The sequence below is a fragment of the Oncorhynchus masou genome, chromosome 15, assembly GCF_036934945.1.
Source record: "Oncorhynchus masou masou isolate Uvic2021 chromosome 15, UVic_Omas_1.1, whole genome shotgun sequence".
In the NCBI taxonomy this organism is placed as follows: domain Eukaryota; kingdom Metazoa; phylum Chordata; class Actinopteri; order Salmoniformes; family Salmonidae; genus Oncorhynchus; species Oncorhynchus masou.
Genome location: NC_088226.1, coordinates 28,785,281 through 28,807,359, shown reverse-complemented (window position 1 = coordinate 28,807,359; position 22,079 = coordinate 28,785,281). Strand labels below are relative to the sequence as shown.

The following is a 22,079-nucleotide window of genomic DNA, read 5'->3' as shown; positions in this document are numbered from 1 at the left end:
CTGCTGTAAGAATAACATGTAATCAGTCAAGTGTCTTCCAGTTGGAAGAATATCCAATCCTAACAAAACTAAGTCTTAAGTTTCTTAAACTTTTGCTCTAGTGTTCAAAATGCCACTACTTATTACGTTTACCTTAATCTAGGTATGTGTAATGTTCTATTTACTTTTAGAATTGTCCCTATATTTTATATCCCTATATTTTTATAAGACCAACTGCCCTTCCTTTTCTGTGAGTTATCTTGTCTATTAATATACATTGTTTCTAGAAATAACACCCCTCCGCTACCATAACCTTCATGTATGAGCCCCCAATGTAGTTACAGTTTTTCTAACCCATGACACATAAGTCACTACTCCTAATTTCCTTCCATAGTTTGATACATACTTAAACATTCTCAAATCATTTTTAGTCAATTTATATCAGTCCCTCCTCAGGAACAATATACACACTTATTTTCCTCAAAACAAAAATAAATTGACCAAACAAGAAAAATAGTCAAGTAAATTATAATAACTGCATATTTGCAATAAATTACCACTATTTGTAATGTAATTAAACCTGGGGAAAACGTCCATCCGTTTTGTTCTACGCCCATATTGGTCTCTTTCTTCTTCATCCTTGGGTGTTATCGCACAACAGACTATACCTTTTATTCAATTACTTATATCATTCCAATGTATCACTCCAATTACAATGACATTGTAAAACAAAAGAAACAAAAACCTTTAATCTAATATTCTGCAAGTTCTGTCAATCAACCTGTCTCAGGATTAGTTTCCAGAGCTTCCCTAGGCCTAGTAAATTTAAACAGTCCTATATCCAAAACATAACTAAATGTTGTTTATAAATTGTCCAACCCAATATTCAGGATAGCAGTCCTTAGTGCTTACTTTAACTCAAATTTGACCTTCTCAATTCAATACATCATCCCTTTAATAATTAACATTATACTAAAAACTTTTAGTACCAGTAATATCTATTTTACAATGCGCCCTTTTGCCTCTGTTTTTCTGTCATGAGTGGCCTGGTAATAAAAGGTCATTACCCCAATCCCCTTTAGTCTTTCTTCTCCCAGCACATATCATTCCAGCATGTCTATTTTAGATACAGTTCACAGGTCATCAGACACAGTTGCCCCTCACTATTCAGCCAGTACGGTGGGTTTGAGTTTCACACACACTTGTTGTGGTGATAATCTCTCCCAAGCATTAATGCATACTGACGTCACATTTCATGATAACCTTATTCTACTGGCGATCTCTGACGAGTTACAGATTATGTAGATATCAACATAACCCTTGCAGAGACCCACACTCCAATAAACCATTTGGAGTAACTGTTATCCCTTGTTAACATATATTTCCCTTTTATATGCAGAATGAACAAAGCACATTAGTATTTACCCAAAGACCATAACCCCAGGGAACTGATAATTTCTCCTATGATTACAACTCTTCATCTTTTTCCCAAGGAAATAATATAATTTCAAAGTGATGGTACACTTTGAATAGAGACTGGTGTTTCCCAATCATTTTATAATTAAATCCCACCTGTTCCAACAATTTCTAGTGAAGTTGATCAGTCTTCACGGGAAATTCTTCGGGTTCAGGGCATTTGACACCATTAAAATGTTTCCACTCTCTTTTCTTTAGAAACAACTTAAATACATTTTCAAAAACATTTCCATCCATCTGCATACCCAATTTGAAACTGAATTGAAAAAACCCTTCCAAAGGAAATCCACTATCGCATATAGGCCAAGAACACACATGAGCTGGCCTCACTTATCCAGAACTCCAGTTATAGCCTTATCCAGATACTAAGACTTTTAAAGTGGCCGAATATCTCTAACTGCTTTCCTCAGTACCACAGTCTTCAATGACATTTTGACCAGAGAAAATGTAACCCCTTTTTTCTGGAAAAGAAATGCACATTTCATTAACATTCACCATGTTACCTTTTAAATCAGCAAGCCAATAGTATTACATATATATTGATTTTTATTCTATAAGCGTCTTAGCAGTTTCAGAGAATGACGCTATATAATGTCTAACAAAACTAAAATCCCCTTACTTTTCCTGAGCATGCGATAAAAGTTTTAGCCATGCACAGAACGCATAGTTTCTTCCTGGTCGGTTATCTGTGTCTTACCCTTAGAAATTGAAAACACCCATATATTACAATTTGCTTTTCTTCTAACTAATTTTACCACGTTTGTGATTTCTCATATACGTTTATTTTCCGTATTTTGACGCTAATAACTTCTCCACGTATTTTATCACCACTAAAACTGTTGTTTCAATGCAAAATGATTTCAAGTGGGGCTATTTGTAAATCACATTGGTACCTTACTAGAAGTTAGGTAAAACGTGATCTAGTACGTATTTCATCACATATAAATTGTAATCTCTTTGAACCACTTATTGATCGATCAGAGACTATACACTGCTTGGTGAAAATTCCATTCTTACTAACCTCAAAACGAAATAGTTGTTTGTTCTTTTGACAACGATGCAAACTCTTTTATAGCGGCATTTCCTGCTACCGCACTAAGTTCCAGTGTCATCTTACACTCATTTTCCCCCATACTTGTTAGCTCCACATCTACAACCTCTTACGCTTAGATATTTTCTATAGCTCTGCAAACCACTCGCACGTCTGCGAGGGCAAGCAGAATCATATCTGTCCCCCATCGTAATGTTTTTTATGATGATAGAATGCTGACATCAGAAAGCTGGTAAATTGAGCTTCTTATTATGGTTTTATGTGATTGTTCCAATTCCTAATTGCCTCCCTGAATCGTTTATTTTATTTATTCTGTTTACCGGGTAATGTTGTCCTCCATTATCCAGTTTGCTCTTTCATATTCAAGCAGAATTTGGTCAAATTCACGTGCGCTCTTTTCAGCGACTCCATGGCCTTATAAAATTCCACTATCTCTGTATGCTGGGGAGAAACAGTCCGTTTGTTGCCATGCCTCTATTTATTTTTCCTAAACACTCCCATCGCATTATACACATTTTATTTACTATTTTCCAAGGTAGAGCTACCCTACTTTCCCAAATAATAATTTATTAGTCACATCACTTAATTTCTCCTATCAAAGCCTACGTTATAATGTCTACACTTTCTTATCTCTTTATTTATCCGCTTGCTATATTCTCTCTTATCCTATTTTACTGTTTAATTCCTGATTCATTCATAGTTTTAGTGAAACAGTCTCTCCTGTCCTTCAGGCTATTTTTAAATTGCAGCCTCTGTTGCTACAAAGTGCCAGAGTCGCCTGCTGTTTTCCTCCTATTTCGTTTACAGGGCTCGTGATATTTTTAATATGTGTTCTAGACTTCTATTTTGGTGTCTCTCATGCAGTTTTGTCACTTTTTTCTAGACCGCTTAGATTTATTTTAACCAGTATATTTTAGTTTCTGTATATTTTTAAGTTCTTTCTTCCTACTTCGCATCCGTTATATACTATCCATGCCTTGTTTAATACCTCTTTTTAACTCCAATTGTATTTTTTACAATGGTCGTTTAACACATTATCCAGTCAATGTTTTATCCTTATGTATAACTTATTTTGCCCAATATTTATCGATTTCGTTCCTCTTCCCAGTGAGAGTTAAATGCACTCTTTCTCAAATTACACTCAGTTAACTGTCAGAGGCCTGCGCGTTCCTCTTCCTACCAGTTGGTCACAGACACACAGCCTGTTCTTCTTTTTTTCTAATCTGCTCATTCATCACAAAGAATTGTCATTCATTAGTTTATTTTTCATTCATTCATGCACACCCTTTGTTTTACCTACACCAATCTATAGTTTCTAAACTTAATTCACTTTCTTAACATAAGCCAGAAACATTTCTATAATTTCTCATACTCTTAGCTTATCTTCATACCCTACTCACCCACCTCATATTGTTCTTCGTTTCGTATTAGATCAATATTGTGGCGTGACCTACCGATTTACAGACCCCTGTTTAGTGAGACAGAGCGTTTTATCCTCAGGATTTATTTTGCAGTTGAACCCAGCCAAATCGGGTCAGAGTTCTTCCGCTCCCTATCTATTCACCTGAGCAGTCCCTCTCTCTCTCTTCTAAAGGCGGTAACCGTGAATAGACCACCCAAGCAGACCCCTTTTTCTAATCTCTTTTAATAAAGGGCAGTATTCGTGGATTTTTCTAACTACTTATTTATGCAGATCTCTATTCTTTTAGAGCTGTATTCATAAGTAACCTGTCCATTCAGCCCTTCTACTAACTTTATTGAAGCGGTATTACAGGATTTTCTAACTACATTATCTGCTTTGACCGTATGGGCTGTCCCACATGGCATTTCAGCCATAGAGCGCAAACAACCGCACCAGTCAGGGCACACAAGGTCCCCAAATGAATGGTCTGGTGAGGGGGGCAGTCCGAATCTCACACACTCGACCCAAGTCACTCGCTCAGGTTGATTGGGCTGCGTTGTACACACATCCCAAAACAAATCCCGAGACAGTCGAGCCCGGCCAAGCAGAATCAGACGGAACAACTCCCCTCAACCAACCCAAACACGTGGGTCCGTTGGAACCGACCGATCAGAACGGGTGCATGCACCCTCCGCTAAACGCCCGACACCCGCAAGGTTCACAGCCCCTAGTCACTTAGTCCTTACACCTGCACATATGTTTATTTATCTATTTTTAACAACCCCCAAAATCACACATGCATGCAATTCATTGAATTCAAAAGTTCTTTAACATTTACTGGGTTTTTAGGAAATTTTAAGGGGAGACCTACGTGACGCCCTTCTTGCTGAGACAGGATCTCTGAAGCAATCTATACAAACATTTCAACTATGTAAGAACAAGCTTACCTTTTTATAGTTGTGTGGCCACATTTGTTTGCAAGATTGTCCAAAGAAACTATCACCAGCCTGGAACGTCAGTCTCTGCGATCCCTTGGTCTCCTGGTAAAAAGCTAGTCAAGTTATGTCGTGGAGAATCTTAACAAAATGTAACACTTACAAGAACTTGTGAATTCAATATAGGCTTTTAATACAAACCTATCAGAAGCCAAGATGGTCCGCGGAACACACTTTTTCAGAGCACTGGCTCTGATTTATACACATACAACATATGAGTCCATCCCACATGCAAATGAAGTTACTTCCCTCAGTCCATCTGCCACCATTATATCCCAATCTGTGCATCCTGCTTGTTCAGCTCGATAACGCCCATATCTGCTTTCAGTCAAGTTATAATGGTGACAGGACCTCTTCATGTCCCACAAATAATACATGCATATCTTATGCTATGGCCCCCCTTACGTTCAGCCTGGTGTGTTCTTTGGTATGTCTGTCCTTATTAGGACTAGTAGACTATGTGTCTCTTCTGACATTCCTTCAGCATCTTCATGTCCTAAAAATATATGGCCTATGTCTATAGTCCATCAGTTGGTCATTTGGCTGACCCCCTCCTTTGTATGTCCCTCTGACCTTGGTATGTCCAGCTGTCCTATGCTCTCATGGCCTTACTCTGGCCTCCTGTCCTATACAATAGCCAATGCATTTTACCAGAATGGCAAAAGCACTCTAAGTGTATCTTTCTCTTGTGTTACAGTATTATGTTCCTCCCTATATGTACATCTTTCTCCCACATATGCAAATTGGAGTGGGTCTAGAGCTTCTGGGATGATAATAATAGTGAGCCATTACCAGCCTTTCAAAGCACTTCATGGCTATGGATGTGAGTGCTACCGGTCTGTGGTCATTTAGGCAGGGTACCTTAGTGGCAGGTTACCTTGGGCACAGACACTATGGGGGTCTGCTTGAAGCATGTTGGTATTACAGACTCAGACATGTTGAAAATGTCAGTGAAGACACCTGCCAGTTTGTCAGCACATGCCCGGAGTACACGTCCTGGTAATCCATCTGGCCCAGCGGCCTTGTGAATGTTGACCTGTTTAAAACCACAAGGGGCTACGGGTTCCCAACTAGGAACCCCTCCCCCCCCCTTCAGCCCAAAACGGTGGCGCAGGGAAAGCAAAAATATTCTTACAAATATTTAACCTCCACACATTAACAAGTCCAATAGCTTAAATGAAAGATAAACACCTTGTTCATCTACCCAGCATGTCAGAATTTTAAAATGTTTTACAGCGAAAACATAGCACATATTTATGTTAAACCACCACTAGGGAAACATACAATATGTAGCCACATGGCTATGCAATATAGCACAATCACAAACGCAGGATTAAAAGAAAAATAATTCACTAACCTTTTGAAAATCTTCATCAGATGACAGTAATAGCACATGTTACACAGTACATTTATGTTTTTTTCAATAATATGCAATTTATATCCATAAATCTCCATTTACATTGAGCCATGTTCAAAAAATGCAGCAGAAATGACCGGAGAAATTATAAATATCTCCAGCAGCTAACGCCAGATAACAGCAATAAACATCATAAACTTTGACTAAATATACATGTTCTACATATATTTAGAAAGATACACTTCTTCTTAATGCAAACGCTGTGTTACATTTATTTTTAACGTTACAGAATTCGTTCACTATTCAATAATCTGAGACGGCGCTCAGCCATTAGCATTATTTCTCTACTATGTTGGATTCGACAAAAATACAATTTTATAACATAAATATTCCCTTACCTTTGATGGTCTTCGACAAGAATGCCGTGGAAGGAGTTATACTTACCTAATATAACGTTTGGTTGCAGTTGGTGTGTCTTTGTATTAGCAAAAGCTAACATCTTCAGGTGAATTACCCCAAAAAGGACTTCTGATCATGAAAATTGCGCATCAAAACTTCAAATTTACATCTGTCGACTAAACTGGTCAAACTAAGTGCAGAATCAAGCTTTAGGATGTTTTTAACGTACAAAACAATTGTCGATTAAATCAAACGTAACGAACTCACTTCAACCAGATTGGAAAAAAACGTCCGTTTTTCCAGAGCGCGCTCCTGAAAACTCGTGACACCTCAGTATTTTGCCCACCAAGCAGTCAAAGCTCGTGCTATTTTCTCCGTTGCACGCCTCATTGTAAGACGGGAGCGAGCTGAAGAAATAGAAACTGTTCCCAGAGCCATAGCTGGTTGTCAAGTGTGGGGGCGATGACGTCAAAGTTGGAGCAACTTTCTAAGGAGAGAGAGAGAGTTTGGGAGAATGGCTGCCCTGTGAGTTCTGCTTTACATACAGACATAATTCAAACGGTTTTAGAAGCTTTAGAGTGTTTTCTATTCAATAATAATTATTATATGCATATATTAGCAATTTTTGACAGTTTTCTTTTTAGTTTACTTTGGGCACACAATTCATCCAAAGGGGGCAGTATTTCCCATAGCCCCATCAGGTTTTAAAGGTCTTAAATCGGCAATGGAGAGCGTGATCACACAGTTGTCCGGAACAGCTGGTTCTCCAATGCATGCCTCAGTGTTGCTTGCCTCGATGCGAGCATAAAAGTGATTTAGCTTGTCTGGTGGGCTCGTGTCACTGGGCAGCTTGTGGCTGTGCTTCCCTTTTGTAGTCTGTAATAGTTTGCAGGTCCTGCCACATCCGACGGGTGTCGGAGCCGTTGTAGTAGGATTCAATCTTAGTCTTGTATTGGCGCATTTCCTGTTCGATGGTTCGTCGGCGGGCATAGTAGGATTTCTTATAAGCTTCTGGTTTAGAATCCCGCACCTGGAAAGCGCCAGCTCTACCCTTTAGCTCAGTGCGAATGTTGCCTGTAATCCATGGCTTCTGGTTGGGGTATGTACATTCAGTCACTGCGGGGACGACGTCCTCGATGCACTTATTGATAATGCCAGTGACCGATGTACTCCTCAATGCCTTTGGCAGAATCCCGGAACATATTCCAGTCTGTGCTAGCAAAACAGTCCGTAGTTTAGCATCTGCTTCATCTGACCACTTTTTTTATTGACCGAGTCATCGGTGCTTCCTGCTTTAATTTTTGCTTGTAAGCAGGAATCAGGAGGATAGAATTATGGTCAGATTTGCCAAATGGAGGGCGAGGGAGAGCTTAGTATGCGTCTGTGTGTGTGGAGTAAAGGTGATCTAGAGTTTTTCTCCCTCTGGTTGCGCATTTAACATGCTGATAGAAGTTAGGTAAAACTGATTTAAGTTTCCCTGCATTAAAGTCCCCGGTCACGAGGAGCGCCGCCAAACGGTGAGCGGTTTCCTGTTCGCTTATTTCCTTTATGCAGCTGACTCAGTGCAGTCTTACTGCCAGCGTCCGTCTGTGGTGGTAAATTAACAGCCACAAAAAAAATGGATTAACTCTCCTGGCAAATAGTGTGGTCTACAGCTTATCATGAGATACTCTACTTCAGGCGAGCAAAATCTAGGGACTTCATTAAATTTCGATCACCAGCTGTTGTTTACACAGACTGCCCCCCCCCCGTCTTCCTGGAGTGTGCTGTTCTATCTGGCCGGTGCAGCGTATATCCTGCAAGCTGAATATTTTCTATGTCGTCATTCAGCCATGATTTGCTGGAACATAAGATATTACAGTTTTTGATGTCCCGTTGATAGGATATTCGTGATCGTACCTCATCTAATTTATTGTCCAATGATTGTATGTTGGCAAGTAATATTGAGATTACTTGTAATAATAATAAGCAGATTTCCCACTCGCTGTTGGCGGATTCTTACGGGGCACCCCGTCCTGTGTCCTCTACCTGCGTCTCTTTCTCTTGCCAATGAAGGGGATTTCGGCCTTGTTGAAGAAAAAATCTTAGTCTAATCCGAGTTGAGTGATCGCTGTCCCTTTATCCAGGAGCTCTTTTTTGGCCATAAGATATGATGGCAGAAACATTATGTACAAAATAAGTTATAAATAATGCAAAAAATAATAATAATAGCACAATTGGTTAGGCGCACATAAAACGGCTGCCATTTCTTCCGGCGCCATCATCAGCAGCAGCAGCCTCCACTGCGATTCACTGTCTTCTAGGTTATTGTCCTGCTGAAAGGTGAACTTGTGTTTGGTGAAAAGCAGACTGAACCAGGTTTCTTCTCGGTACAACACAAGGCCAATGAAATAAACGCCTTTCTGAAACCCTTAAATTATTCTGCTCTTCACCTCGATTTCAGCAGGAACGATTCATGCCAAAAACAAACATCTTTGGAACATGAGACTGACTCCAACTAAAATATACCTTTGTGGTAGTGGGTGCTCACCTGTTGTGTGCAAACCAATTATTTATTCTATGGATTGCTTGGCCTGGCTGTAGCAATGAGTAAGATGGCTAATATGACCGAAACGATGAAGGCTAACAAGCTGGGTCGGGACCATGCCCAAATTAATAAAAATATATTCACGTTTGTTGTCTTGTATGTCTCAGCCAGCTCGGTGCATTCTCTGGCTTCCCTCGCTCGAATCAGTTTGTGTGTGGGCCTAGGGGACGGTTTCCCTAACCGTGGCTTGCCCACGGCTGGCAATGTTCTGCTAGTCCAAGGCGCAGGTTCTCTTGACAATCGTGTCTCATTCTTGAGGGGCCTTGGTGTTTCCGATAGTGACTTCCTCTCCCAGTTGCCTGTACCTCGGCTGAGTCTGAGTTGCAGGACGTGGATTTGTTTTATGGTTGGAGCAAATGTCTTGTCTGCCTGGGCGTGGTGTATGCAGTAGCTGCCTGCACCTAACCCGGCTCCTGGTGTTGGTTACTGGAGGCTACTTGAAGAGAGAGGGCGGCAAGGTTTGGTGGGTATCCCCCGCCGCCTGTGTCTGCCTTGGTCATGCACCGCTTGCCTCTCTTCCCAGAATATTTTTTGATGAAGGGTCCCGGACCCACCGCAGTGATCCATTCCTGCATAGACTTTCGAGCCCAGGCTAGCTAAAACGTTGGAAAACACACTTAGGCAAGCTAGCTTTTACTAGTTATTCCTACCTTCCCATGGTGGAGTTGCTTGGGTAGCTCTCTTGTTTAGATTATGTAGAGTTAAGTCACTTGGCTATTCTAAACGGACCATGCTGTGGTCAAAGAGGCAAGCTAGCTTAGACTAAAAAGCTTCCTGCCTAACGTCGCCTAGGATGCATAACTTCTGCCAAGTGAAACTTAGCTTTCCCCAAGCACCTTCTGATGAGAAAGCAGCCCCTGAGCACTTGGCTCGGGTAAACCCCAGAACGAGGGTCCTTGGTACAGTTGTGAGCGACCAGTGCAACCCTCCACAAAAACATTACTTTGACAACAGTGCCCCCACGTTTGGTTACTGTCCAAACGAGGTACTACGTCAGCCCTTGCCAGAGCCCCCTGTGCCCCTTAAGTGGTTGTTGGTAGCAGAGTTGAGGGAATTAGCAGGGTTGGAGAGGACCATGCTATTATCCCACAAAGTCTCTTTGGTTTTATTTATTTTTATTTATTTTATTTTAACTTTATTTTACTAGGCAAGTCAGTTAAGAACAAATTCTTATTTTCAATGACAGCCTAGGAACAGTGGGTTAACTGCCTGTTCAGGGGCAGAACGACTGATTTGTACCTTGTCAGCTCGGGGATTCGAACTTGCAACCTTTCGGTTAGTAGTCCAACGCTCTAACCACTAGGCTACCCTGCCGCGGTTGTCAAAAGTTGTGGAAAAATAAGTACTCTCTCCCGGTCCCCATGGTGGTTTCCCGGCATTTCACGGGAGTCTCACTGTCTGCACCGACCAATGGCGCACATAGGCAGTGTCACCCTGGATCATACCAAAAGTAATGTTGGGGTACAGGCTACAATTTTGGCTTCTGTAATGGAAGTCGTTCCCCTTGGGCTATTGTTGACGTGGCCCTTCCGGTGCTGAGTGCTAGCCACTCACCTCGATGCATCTCGCAGCCTAAGCTGGTTGCTTCAGGTGTCCCTGTCAGGACAATGGGTCCTGGCCCAGTGGTGTGACCCTCTGCTATTGTCAGGGGGCTCCCATGGGCTGAGTTGTATCCCGCAAGGTGATCACGACAGACTCATCCCCCCAAGGGTGGGGTGCGCTATTCGAAGGCAACTCAATTCGAGGGGTATGGACAGTTGGTCGGAGCGCACTGCATATAATTTACCTGGAGCTCCTAACGGTGTATCTGGCGCTCAGGTGCTTCCCCCTGCTTTTATCGGGCTGGCTTGTGCTGGTCAGAACCGACAATATGTCAGTGGTGACATGCATCAACAGACGGGGAGAGACCCTGTCTCTCTCGCTCCGAACCTTGGCTCGCTCCCTAATGATGGGACGCAATGCACACATGCTCTCAATACAGTGCATATCTTTTATCCAGGTGAGACCCTCTCTTTCTCAGGAGTGAGGTCTACACACCTGGGTGGTCTCCCAGATATGGGAAATGTTTGGCAGGGCCGACGTAGATCTTTATGCATCTCAAGAAAATGTGCGTTGTCATCTGTTTTTCCTCAATGAGGGACCCGAGCTCGCCGTTGGTATTGGACACACTTGTGCATCAGTGGCTTTGTACCCTCCTTTACACATTTCCACCAGTGGAGCTGGGGATCATTCGCCTGTTGAGCAGGGTCCTGTGGCAACCCCCGCTGCGCAGGGATCTGTTGTCCCAGGCGCCCGGGCGGGTTGGCCCCCCCCCCCCCCGGCCAGAGATTTGGGATCGGTGGGCTTGGCCCCTGTACCTCCGAACTTGATTGTTACTATTCAGTCCACAAAGGCTCCCTCCCAAGAGTGTGGCAGGCATTTGAGCTTTGGTGCCAAAATAAGGGAATTGTTCCTTTTCAGAGTTCTCTGAGGGACATTTTAATGTTCCCACAGGAATTTTTTGATCAGGGTCGCCTATTCACCACTTTGAAAGTGTACATGTCAGCTATTTCAGCATGTCATGTGGAAATTGGTGATGCAACTCCAGGGATTGGCGGTGGGGTTCCTAAAAGGTGTGCACCACCTGAGACCGGTTTCTAAACCTATTGCATCCAGTTGGGATTTAGCTTTGGTTTTGGATGCTCTGTGCAAGGCCCTCTTTAAAACCACTGGAGTCTTTGGATCTGAAGATCCTCTCCTACAAGACCTCCTTGCTCGTGGCTTTGACCTCGGCTAAATGCGTTGGGGATCTCCATGCGTTATCTATACACTCTTCCTGTACACAGTTCGCCCCTGGAGACTAAGGTAAATGCGGCCTTTGCCCAAATGCGGCCTTTGCCCAGAAAGTCATGAATATGTCCTACAGGTCATTAGCTTTTGATCTATTTTTTCTTCTGATGAGCAATAGAGGTTACATGCCCTGTGTCCAGTATAAGCTTTACGCACATACATTGAGCGGACCCAGGATATCCAGTTATGTGACCAGCTTTTTGTCTGCTTTGCAAATCCAGCTCCCTTTAGGGCGCTCTCTAAGCAGCGTCTTTTCCATATGATTGTGGAGGCATATCTCCCTGGCATATAGTGGCAAAGGTTACCGAATGGTGTACACATCCACTCCACCAGGGGCATTATTTAAAGGGTTGACCATTGGGGATATTTGTTGCGGCGAATTAGGCATCACCACACACTTTTGAGGTTTTATCGCTTGCATGTCACTGCTCCCAGTTTAGCCCACAGCATGCTTACAGCTGGGAGAGGCCTGGCTCGGGGCGGGATTCTAGCTTCCAAGGGAAACAAGGTACAACACCTGTTTGGCCCGGTGAAGAGCGGTACTGTATTGAACTTTTGTTGTACTTTTAGATGGTTGAAAAGGGCAAGTATAATGCAAACGTCTAGCAACCCAAAGGTTGCGTGTTCGAATCTCATCACAGACAACTTTTTAGCTAATTAGCAGCTTTGCAACTACTCAGTTTTTAGCTACTTTGCAACTACAGTGGGGCAAAAAAGTATTTAGTCAAACCTTGTGAAGACTTACAGAAAACGTTTGACCTCTGTCATTGCCAACAAAGGGTATATAACAAAGAATTGAGAAACTTTTGTTATTGACCAAATACTTATTTTCCACCATAATTTGCAAATTAATTAATTAAAAATCCTATAATGTGATTTTCTGGATTTTTTTTCTAATTTTGTCTGTCATAGTTGAAGGGTACCTATGATGGAAATTACAGGCCTCTCATCTTTTTAATTGGGAGAACTTGCACAATTGGTGGCTGACAATACTTTTTTGCCCCACTGTACTTAAAATGTTAGCTAACCCTTCCCATAACCCTTTTAACTAGCCCTTCCCCTCATTTGTTTTGATGATGTGACATCATGAAAGACAGAACCACATAACTGTACCTCTGTCTACACTTCTTAATTATGAGGTTTGCATCTGAATGTTGTATAGAATTAATGATTAAGTATCTGAATATTTTTGAAAAAATAGAAATGTGATTTGTCATCTACATGAGAAAATGTTTTTTATGTAGTTTACCAAGTCAGTAACCACGCCCACGTGAACACAGTAATTATGCGAAACGTAATGGAACGCCCTTTTTCCCCAATTGTTTAAAAGGATGCACTGAAGAATTAACATATTAGACCAGTTATGTTCAGCGTCAGCTGACAAGGTTACAAATGGTTCAGAAATCTACCACTATAGACCAAGCATGAGCCGAATGTTGCAATATGGTTATAAACTCAAACTATCGATCACTACAGAAGAAGCAAATCCTAGACGTCGCCTTATCAATCTGCAGGTGGAAGGATACGTAGCCGAGGACGAGAACATCGATAACCTCTGAAGCATTCTAACGAGATCAACTCTGAGAACTACTGTACAAGGTACGGTGAAGTATCCAATCCAGTTGGGGAAAGCTCTAAGAGACTTACCCAGAAAGACTCACAGCTGTAATCAATGCCAAAGGTTCTTCTACAAAGTATTATACAACGGGTGGGTCTAATATCTTGTGTTTCACTGAGCCATGGCTGAACAAAGACACTGATAATATTGAGCTGGCTGGGTTTTCTGTGCATCGGCAGGACAGAATAGCTACATCTGGTAAGACGAGGGGTGGGTGTGTGTGTCTATTTGTCAATAACAGCTGGTTTGTGATGTCTAATATTAAAGAAGTCTTGAGGTATTGCTTGCTTGAGGTAGAGTACGTCATGATAAGCTGTAGACCACACTATTTGCCTAGAGAGTTTATCTATATTATTCGTAGCTGTCTATTTAACCACTACAAAGCGATGCTGGCACTAAGACCTTACTCAACGAGCTGAATAAGGCCATCAACAAACAAGAAAATTCTCATCCAGAAACTGCGCTCCTTGTGGCCAGGGACTTTAATGCAGGCAAACATAAATCCTTTTTACATCATTTCTACCAGCATGTCACATGTGCAACCAGAGGGAAAACAGCTCTAGACCACCTTTACTCCACACGCAGAGATGCATACAAAGCTCTTCCTCACCCTCCATTTGGCAAATCTTACCATAATCCTATCCCCTTGATTCCTGATTACAAGCAAAAGCAGGAAGTAACTAATGACTCACTCAATACGGAAGTGGTCAAATGATAAGACTGTTTTGCTTGCACAGACTGGAATATGTTCCGGGATTCATCCAATGGCATTGAAGAGCATACCGCCTCAGTCACCAACTTCATCATAAGTGCATCGATGACGTTGTCCCCACAGTGACTGTAGGTTGTTGTGGAAATTAACTGTATTACCAAATCATGAGAGAGCAAACCACACACAAGTCAAAGTTATCATAAAGTCCATCTTTAATTATATGAGCTTCACCATGGCTCTGTGACTCTCAGATCAATTCAGTGTCTATAAATGAATTCCCTGAGAGTGTCAACATAATGGCAACTGAGATCCTTTATAGCAAAGATCCACCCCCTAGTCGACATGACAAACCACAGGTCTTAGGAAAACTGCACAAAGGAAGAATTTTACTTGAGAGAGGAGTATCCCATAGCCAGACAGTATTGGCTATAAATTATCGTTCAGTTTGGTCTCCTAAACAAAGTTATTATCTCATTCTTGGTACCACTTAGGACCAAAACATTACCTCACCCAATGGCATATAGAGTGGGGAGAACAAGGATTTGATACACTGCCAATTTTGCAGGTTTTCCTACTTACAAAGCATGTAGAGGTCTGTAATTTTTATCATAGGTACACTTCAACTGTGAGAGACAGAATCTAAAACAAAAATCCAGAAAATCACATTGTATGATTTTTAAGTAATTAATTTGCATTTTATTGCATGACATAAGTATTTGATACATTTGATATATTTGATACATCAGAAAAGCAGAACTTAATATTTGGTACAGAAACATGTTTGCAATTAAAGAGATCATACGTTTCCCGTAGTTCTTGACCAGGCTGGCACACAACGCAGCAGGGAATTTGGGCCACTCCTCCATACAGACCTTCTCCAGAACCTTCAGGTTTCGGGGCTGTCGCTGGGCAATACGGACTTTCAGCTCCCTTTTCTATTGGGTTCAGGTCTGGAGACTGGCTAGGCCACTCCAGGACCTTGAGATGCTTCTTACGGAGCCACTCCTTAGTTGCCCTGGCTGTGTGTTTCGGGTCATTGCCATGCTGGAAGACCCAGCCACGACCCATCTTCAATGCTCTTACTGAGGGAAGGATGTTGTTGGCCAAGATCTTGCGATATATGTCCCCATCCATCCTCCCCTCAATACGGTGCAGTCGTCCTGTCCCCTTTACAGAGAAGCATACCCAAATAATGATGTTTCCACCTCCATGCTTCACGGTTGGGATGGTGTTCTTGGGGTTGTACTTATCCTTCGTCTTTCTCCAAACACGACGAGTGGAGTTCAGACCAAAAAGCTCTTTTTCAGACCACATGACCTTCTCCCATTCCACCACTGGATCATCCAGATGGTCATTGGCAAACTTCAGATGGGACTGGACATGCGCTGGCTTGAGCAGGGGGAACTTGCGTGCACTGCAGGATTTTAATCCATGACGGTGTAGTGTGTTACTAATGGTTTTCTTTGAGACTGTGGTCCCAGCTCTCTTCAGGTCATTGACCAGGTCCTGCCGTGTAGTTCTGGGCTGATCCCTCACTTTCCTCATAATCATTGATGCCCCACGAGGTGAGATCTTGCATGGAGCCCCAGACCGAGGGTGATTGAAAGTCATCTTGAACTTCTTCCATTTTCTAATAATTGCACCAACAGTTGTTGCCTTCTCACCAGGCTGCTTGCTTATTGTCCTGTAGCCCATCCCAGTCTTGTGCGGGTCTACAATTTTATCCCTGATGTTCTAACACAGCTCTCTGGTCTTGGCCATTGTGGAGAGGTTGGAGTCTGTTTGATTGAGTGTGTGGACAGGTGTCTTTTATACAGGTAACGAGTTCAAACAGGTGCAGTTAATACAGGTAATGAGTGGAGAACAGGAGGGCTTCTTAAAGAAAAACGAACAGGTCTGTGAGAGACGGAATTCTTACTGGTTTGTAGGTGATAAAATACTTATGTCATGCAATAAAATGCAAATTAATTACTTAAAAATCATACAATGTGATTTTCTGGATTTTTGTTTTAGATTCCGTCTCTCACAGTTGAAGTGTACCTATGATAAAAATTACAGACCTCTACACGCTTTGTAAGTAGGAAAACCTGCAAAATCGGCAGTGTATCAAATCCTTGTTCTCCCCACTGTATCAACTGTCAATTCTAGACACTCCCATCTCAAATACAACCCCTCCTGGACAAGATCACGGAGAGGAGTGACTGGCACACAGACATTGTGGAGCCAACTAACTGGTTCCCCTTTAATCACACCATCCCTTCACATGGTTTAGAAATAGTTACAGACACATTCACAGATAAGACTAACCTGACCTCTCCCCTCTCTGGACCCCAAGTAACTGAGCCCTAGCAGAGAAGGGATAACTGCACACTGTCAACAGTATTATTCAAAAAGAAGACATTCTAATGACAATAAATAAGATAAAACATCTTATATATGTTACCTAACTAATTCTGATTCTGCTACCACAAGGTACATATCCCAACCAGAAGTCATGGATTACAGGCAACATCCGCAACGAGCTAAAGGCTAGAGCTGCCACTTTCAAGGAACAGGACTGTAATCTGGACGCTTATAAGAAATCCTGCTATGCCCTCAGACAAACCATCAAACAGGCAAAGCGTCAATACAGAACTAAGATTGAATCCTACTACACTGGCTCTGATGCTTGTTGGATGTGGCAGGGCTTGCAAACTATTACAAACTACAAAAGGGCAACCCAGCCGCAAGCTGCCCAGTGAGGCGAGCCTGCCAGATGAGCTAAATACCTTCTATGCTCGCTTTGAGGCAAGCAACCCTGAAGCATGCATGAGAATGCCAACTTTTTCGGACGACTGTGTGATCACACTCGCCGTAGCTGATGTAAGCAAGACCTTTAAACAGGTCCACATTCACAAAGCCACGGGGCCAGACGGATTACCTGAACGTGTACTCAAAGCATGTGCGGAACAACTGGCAAGTGTCTTCACTAACATTTTCAACATCTCCCTGACCGAGTCTGTTATACTTATGTGTTTCAAGCAGACCACCATAGTCCCTGTGCCCGCGAAGGTAACCTGCCTAAATTACTACTGCACTGTAGCACTCATGTTGGTAGCCATTCAGTGCTTTGAAAGGCTGGTCATGACTCACATCAACACCATCCTCCCGGAAACCCCAGTCCCACTGCAATTCACATACCGCCTCAACAGATCCACAAATGACGCAATCTCAATCGCACTCCACACTGCACTTTCCCACCTGGACAAAAGGAACACCTATGTGAGTATGCTGTTCATTAACTACAGCTCATTGTTCAACAACATAGTGCCTACAAAGCTCATCACTAAGCTAAGGATCCTGGGACTAAACACCTACCTCTGCAACTGGATCCTGAACCTCCTGACAGGCCGCCCCTAGGTGGTAAGGGTAGCAACAACACGTCTGCCACACTGATCCTCAACACTGGGGCCCCTCAGGGGTGTGTACTTAGTCCCCTCCCATACTCCCTCTTCACCCACGACTGTGTGGCCAAGCACGACTCCAACACCATCATTAAGTTTGCAGATGACTCAATGGTGGTAGGCCTGGTCCCCGACAATGATGAAACAGCCTATAGGGAAGAGGTCAGAGACCAGGACAACAACCTCTCCCTCAATGTGAGCAAGACTAAGGAGCTGATCGTGGACTTACATGAAAAGGAGGGCCGAACAGGCCCTCATTAACATCAACGGGGCTGTAGTGGAGCGGGTCGAGAGTTTCAAGTTCCTTGGTGTCCACATCACCACAAACTATCATGGTCCAAACACACCAAGACAGTCGTGAAGAGGGCACGACACCTTTTCCCCCTCAGGAGACTGAAAAGATTTGGCATGGGTCCCCAGATCCTCAAAAAGTAAAACAGCTGCACCATCGAGAGCCTCCTGACCGGTAGCATCACACCTGATATGGCAGCTGCTTGTCATCTGACCGTAAGGCGCCACAGAGAGTAGTGCATAGGGCCTAGTACATCACTGGGGCCAAACTTCCTGCCATTCAGGACCTATACACTAGGTAGTGTCAGAGGAAGGCCCAAAAAATGGTCAAAAACTCCAGTCACCCAAGTCTTAGACTGTTCTCACTGCTAACGCACGGCAAGCGGTACCGGAGCACCAAGTCTAGGTTCAAAAGGCTCCTTAACAGCTTCTACCCCCAAGCCATTAGACTGATGAACAATTAATCAAATGGCCACCAGGATATTTACATTGAACCCCCCCCCCCCCCCCCCTTTGCTTTTACACTGATGCTACTCGCTGTTTATTATCTATGCATAGTCACTTTACCCCTACATACATGCACATATTACCTTGACTAACATGTACCATCTCACATTGACTCGGTACCAGTACTCATAAACCTTGCTGTCTGTCTCTTCGATATTTCAACATTGTTTCAATATTCAAACTCAAACTCAAGCTGTCCCATAGTTATGAAAGTGTTGGGAGTCAGGATGAGACAGACAGGCAGGCAGCATTTCTCAGCCAGTCGAAATTATGATTCATCTGGCATCATTTTCATGGATATATACAAAGAAATATCAATTGAAAAAAGATCAAATTAAATGGAGTCCGGCAAGTTTAAAGTCTATCCAGCTTCAGTTTGAAGTGTGTTTTTAGCTGTGTTTTTGGCCAGCTCCTCTGAACAACAGTGTCCTGATGAGAGAGCACATTTTCTATGCCAGGAGAAATCGAGCCTCATTAGCTCATTGTTATGGTTGTATCCAAATAGATTACACTAGAAAGCAATTTAAACAGATGCAAATTAAGCTACTTTGCTGTTATTTTGGCTGCACTGTTTGACGTGACGAAGTTAGCTGTAGTTGGCTAGCTAGAATTCAAGGGATAAAAATGTTGCCAGCCAGTATGGAACATTTAGAACAAATGACTAGAACAATTTAGAACAAAAAGACTGAACAACTGGGTCGAGTCTCTGGCAAACGAATCGGCTTGGGGTGCAACCTTAGATTTGTGTTGGGACTATATCTTGTGGAAGGATGAAATAGTTTTAATAAATTCATCAAAATAAAGTTGAATGAAAATATGTCAATCGTTTGAATATGTAGGTAACCCTCGAAGCCGGTGTTTGAAGGGTATTGATGAAAACATCTTTTAACTTTGTTATTATGTGTAGATGGGTGACAAAAATAGATTTAATCCATTTTGAATTCAGGCTGTAACACAACAAAATGTGCAATAAGTCAAGGGGTATGAATACTTTCTGAAGGCACCATAGGTCCATTGTAATTTTGACATACTTTCGATTTGGTTTTAGTCATTTTAAAGTGTGTTTTATTTGAGTTTTGTATTTTCTCAAACCACCCTTAAACTGGATTGGTCCCCCTCACAGGCCAGACCCGGACCGTATGTTTGACACCTCTGAGCTAGATTCAATCAGATCAAGCATTAACATGCGCTAACCAACACCTGCATAGTTGGTGTTTCAAATCGGTGAGCAGCTGCTTGTGTGGTCATTGTCACAAAGCCACACCCATCCCACTCACGTTAGAAGTTCAGAACTAGAAAATGTAGGCTATATAGAAATAATGAACCTCAAATTAAAAATCATTAAACTAAATATTTCGGCCTAATCGATGTGTAGATTGTACGGGATTACTACTAATGTGCCAATGTCTGCAATAAGTTTGATGCCGGGAGCCACTTGTGGATTGACAGCTCTAATGCAGTTCCACCTACGACACGTTCAAACAACAGTTATGTGGGTGTCGTTATTTAATCTACCCCCCCCTCCTCAGTGCGGTGGAGCAGGGTACAGGAATGCTGGAGCTGGACTGTCACCTGACCCAGGATGGTCATGTGGTCGTGTCACATGACGAAAACCTCCTGAGGCAGACCGGCCATGATGTCACCATCTCCTCCCTAAACCTAGAGGTTAGAGGTCAAATGTATATTAAAGCCATAGAATATAAAACTCCCCTTGATTGTTGCTTGAACTCTTTGTTACCATAGCTATTCTGACCTTAATGTGTATGTATTATAATGTGTATACATGTAGGCCCCTTTTATAATCTGTTCCATAAACTGTTTTAGCTTTTATAAACTGTCCCATACAGTAATGAGACAGTTCATTCATTTTGTAGTATAAAATATGAATTGTGTTTTCTTTTCAGGACTTACCCTTGTATAAGGACAGACTGGAGGTCACATTTAATGCAGGTATCCACTGTAACACATACACTACATGGCCAAAATTATGTGGACACCTGGTCGGCAAACATTTAATTCCAAAATCAAAGGCATTAATATGGAGTTGATCCCCCATAGCTGCTATAACAGTCTCCACTTTTCTGGGAAGGCTTTCCACTAGATGTTGGAACAATGCTGCAGTGACTTGTTTCCAATCAGCCACAAGAGCATTAGTGAGGTTGGGCCTCGCTTTGTGCACGGGGGCATTGTTTTTCATTTTAAACGTTTATTTTTTTGAATTATTAGTTAAAAAATATACAGTTTATATATTTTTTAAAAATATATATATTATATATTTTTAACCCCCTTTTCTCCACAATTTCGTAGTTAGTCTTGTCTCATCGCTGCAACTCCCATACGGACTCGGGAGAGGTGAAGGTCGAGAGCCGTGCGTCCTCCGAAACACAACCCAACCAAGCTTCTTGACACAATGCCCACTTAACCCGGAAGACAGCCACACCAATGTGTCGGAGGAAACACCCTGACTGTGTCAGCGTGCACTGCGCCCAGCCCGCCACAGGAGTCGCTAGTGCACGATGAGACAAGGATATCCCTGCGGGGCAAACCCTCCCCTAACCCTAGACCACTGTGCCAATCGGGAGGTCCACACGGGGGCATTGTTATGCTGAAATATGAGGGCCTTCCCCAAACTGTTGCAACAAAGTTGGAAAGGGTCAAGCACAGAATCGCCTAGAGAATGTCATTGTATGCGGTAGCATTAAGATTTCCCTTCACTGGAACTAAGGGGCCTAGCCCGAACCATGAAAAACAGCCCCAGGGCATTATTCCTCCTCCACCAAACTTTACAGTTTGCACTATGCAACTACCTCTGCAACTCAATGCTGCAAGGCAAACGCAGCTTTTCATTGGAAATTCGTGTACTTCTGGTGTACCAAAATACAATGACGCTGTCAGCCTAATTAAGGCGCACACACACAGAGACACACACACACTCATCCACCATACTTCTCTGACAGAAGTGGGTCAATGGCATAGACAAATGCTCTTTGAGGTTTCGCACCAATGTGTGTGCGTATATGCGTGCGTGTGTGTGTGTGTATTATCATGACATTCACTACCTCACCCTTCTCCCTCCCTCCCATCCCCTCCCTTTCTTCCTTCCTTTCCAACACCAGGCCACTACAGCACCGGTACAGACAGGAAGTTCACCCTGTTGGAGGAAGTGTTCAGGAAGTTCCCTAAGATGCCAGTCAACATCGAAATCAAAGAAGACAACACCTTGCTGATGGAAAAAGTACAGGACTAAGCTAAACCCAATCAAATTCAACTTTGTTTACAGAATATACTTTATAAATATAGCAGTGAGCAGCAATGAACGGGGTTCACAGGAAGACAGAAAGGACACAAGATAGTTCCTACATGATATGGTGCTTGCTTTGCTATCCAACTATCTTCCATTATGTGCAATCAGTGAAAGCATTACCATGGTTCT

At 42.7% G+C, this 22,079-nt stretch overlaps 1 protein-coding gene across 2 annotated transcripts in view; it reads left to right on the top strand.

Moving 5' to 3' along the window:
- The window catches only part of LOC135556100 (lysophospholipase D GDPD3-like), a 38,707-nt gene that overhangs the window by 10,116 nt on the left and 6,512 nt on the right, over positions 1–22,079 (top strand). For both annotated transcript variants that reach the window (XM_064989017.1, XM_064989018.1), the window contains 3 exons: positions 20,176–20,311; positions 20,551–20,596; positions 21,763–21,881. In XM_064989017.1, coding sequence (XP_064845089.1) covers positions 20,176–20,311; positions 20,551–20,596; positions 21,763–21,881 — 301 coding nt within the window. The remainder of the gene's footprint in view (positions 1–20,175; positions 20,312–20,550; positions 20,597–21,762; positions 21,882–22,079) is intronic.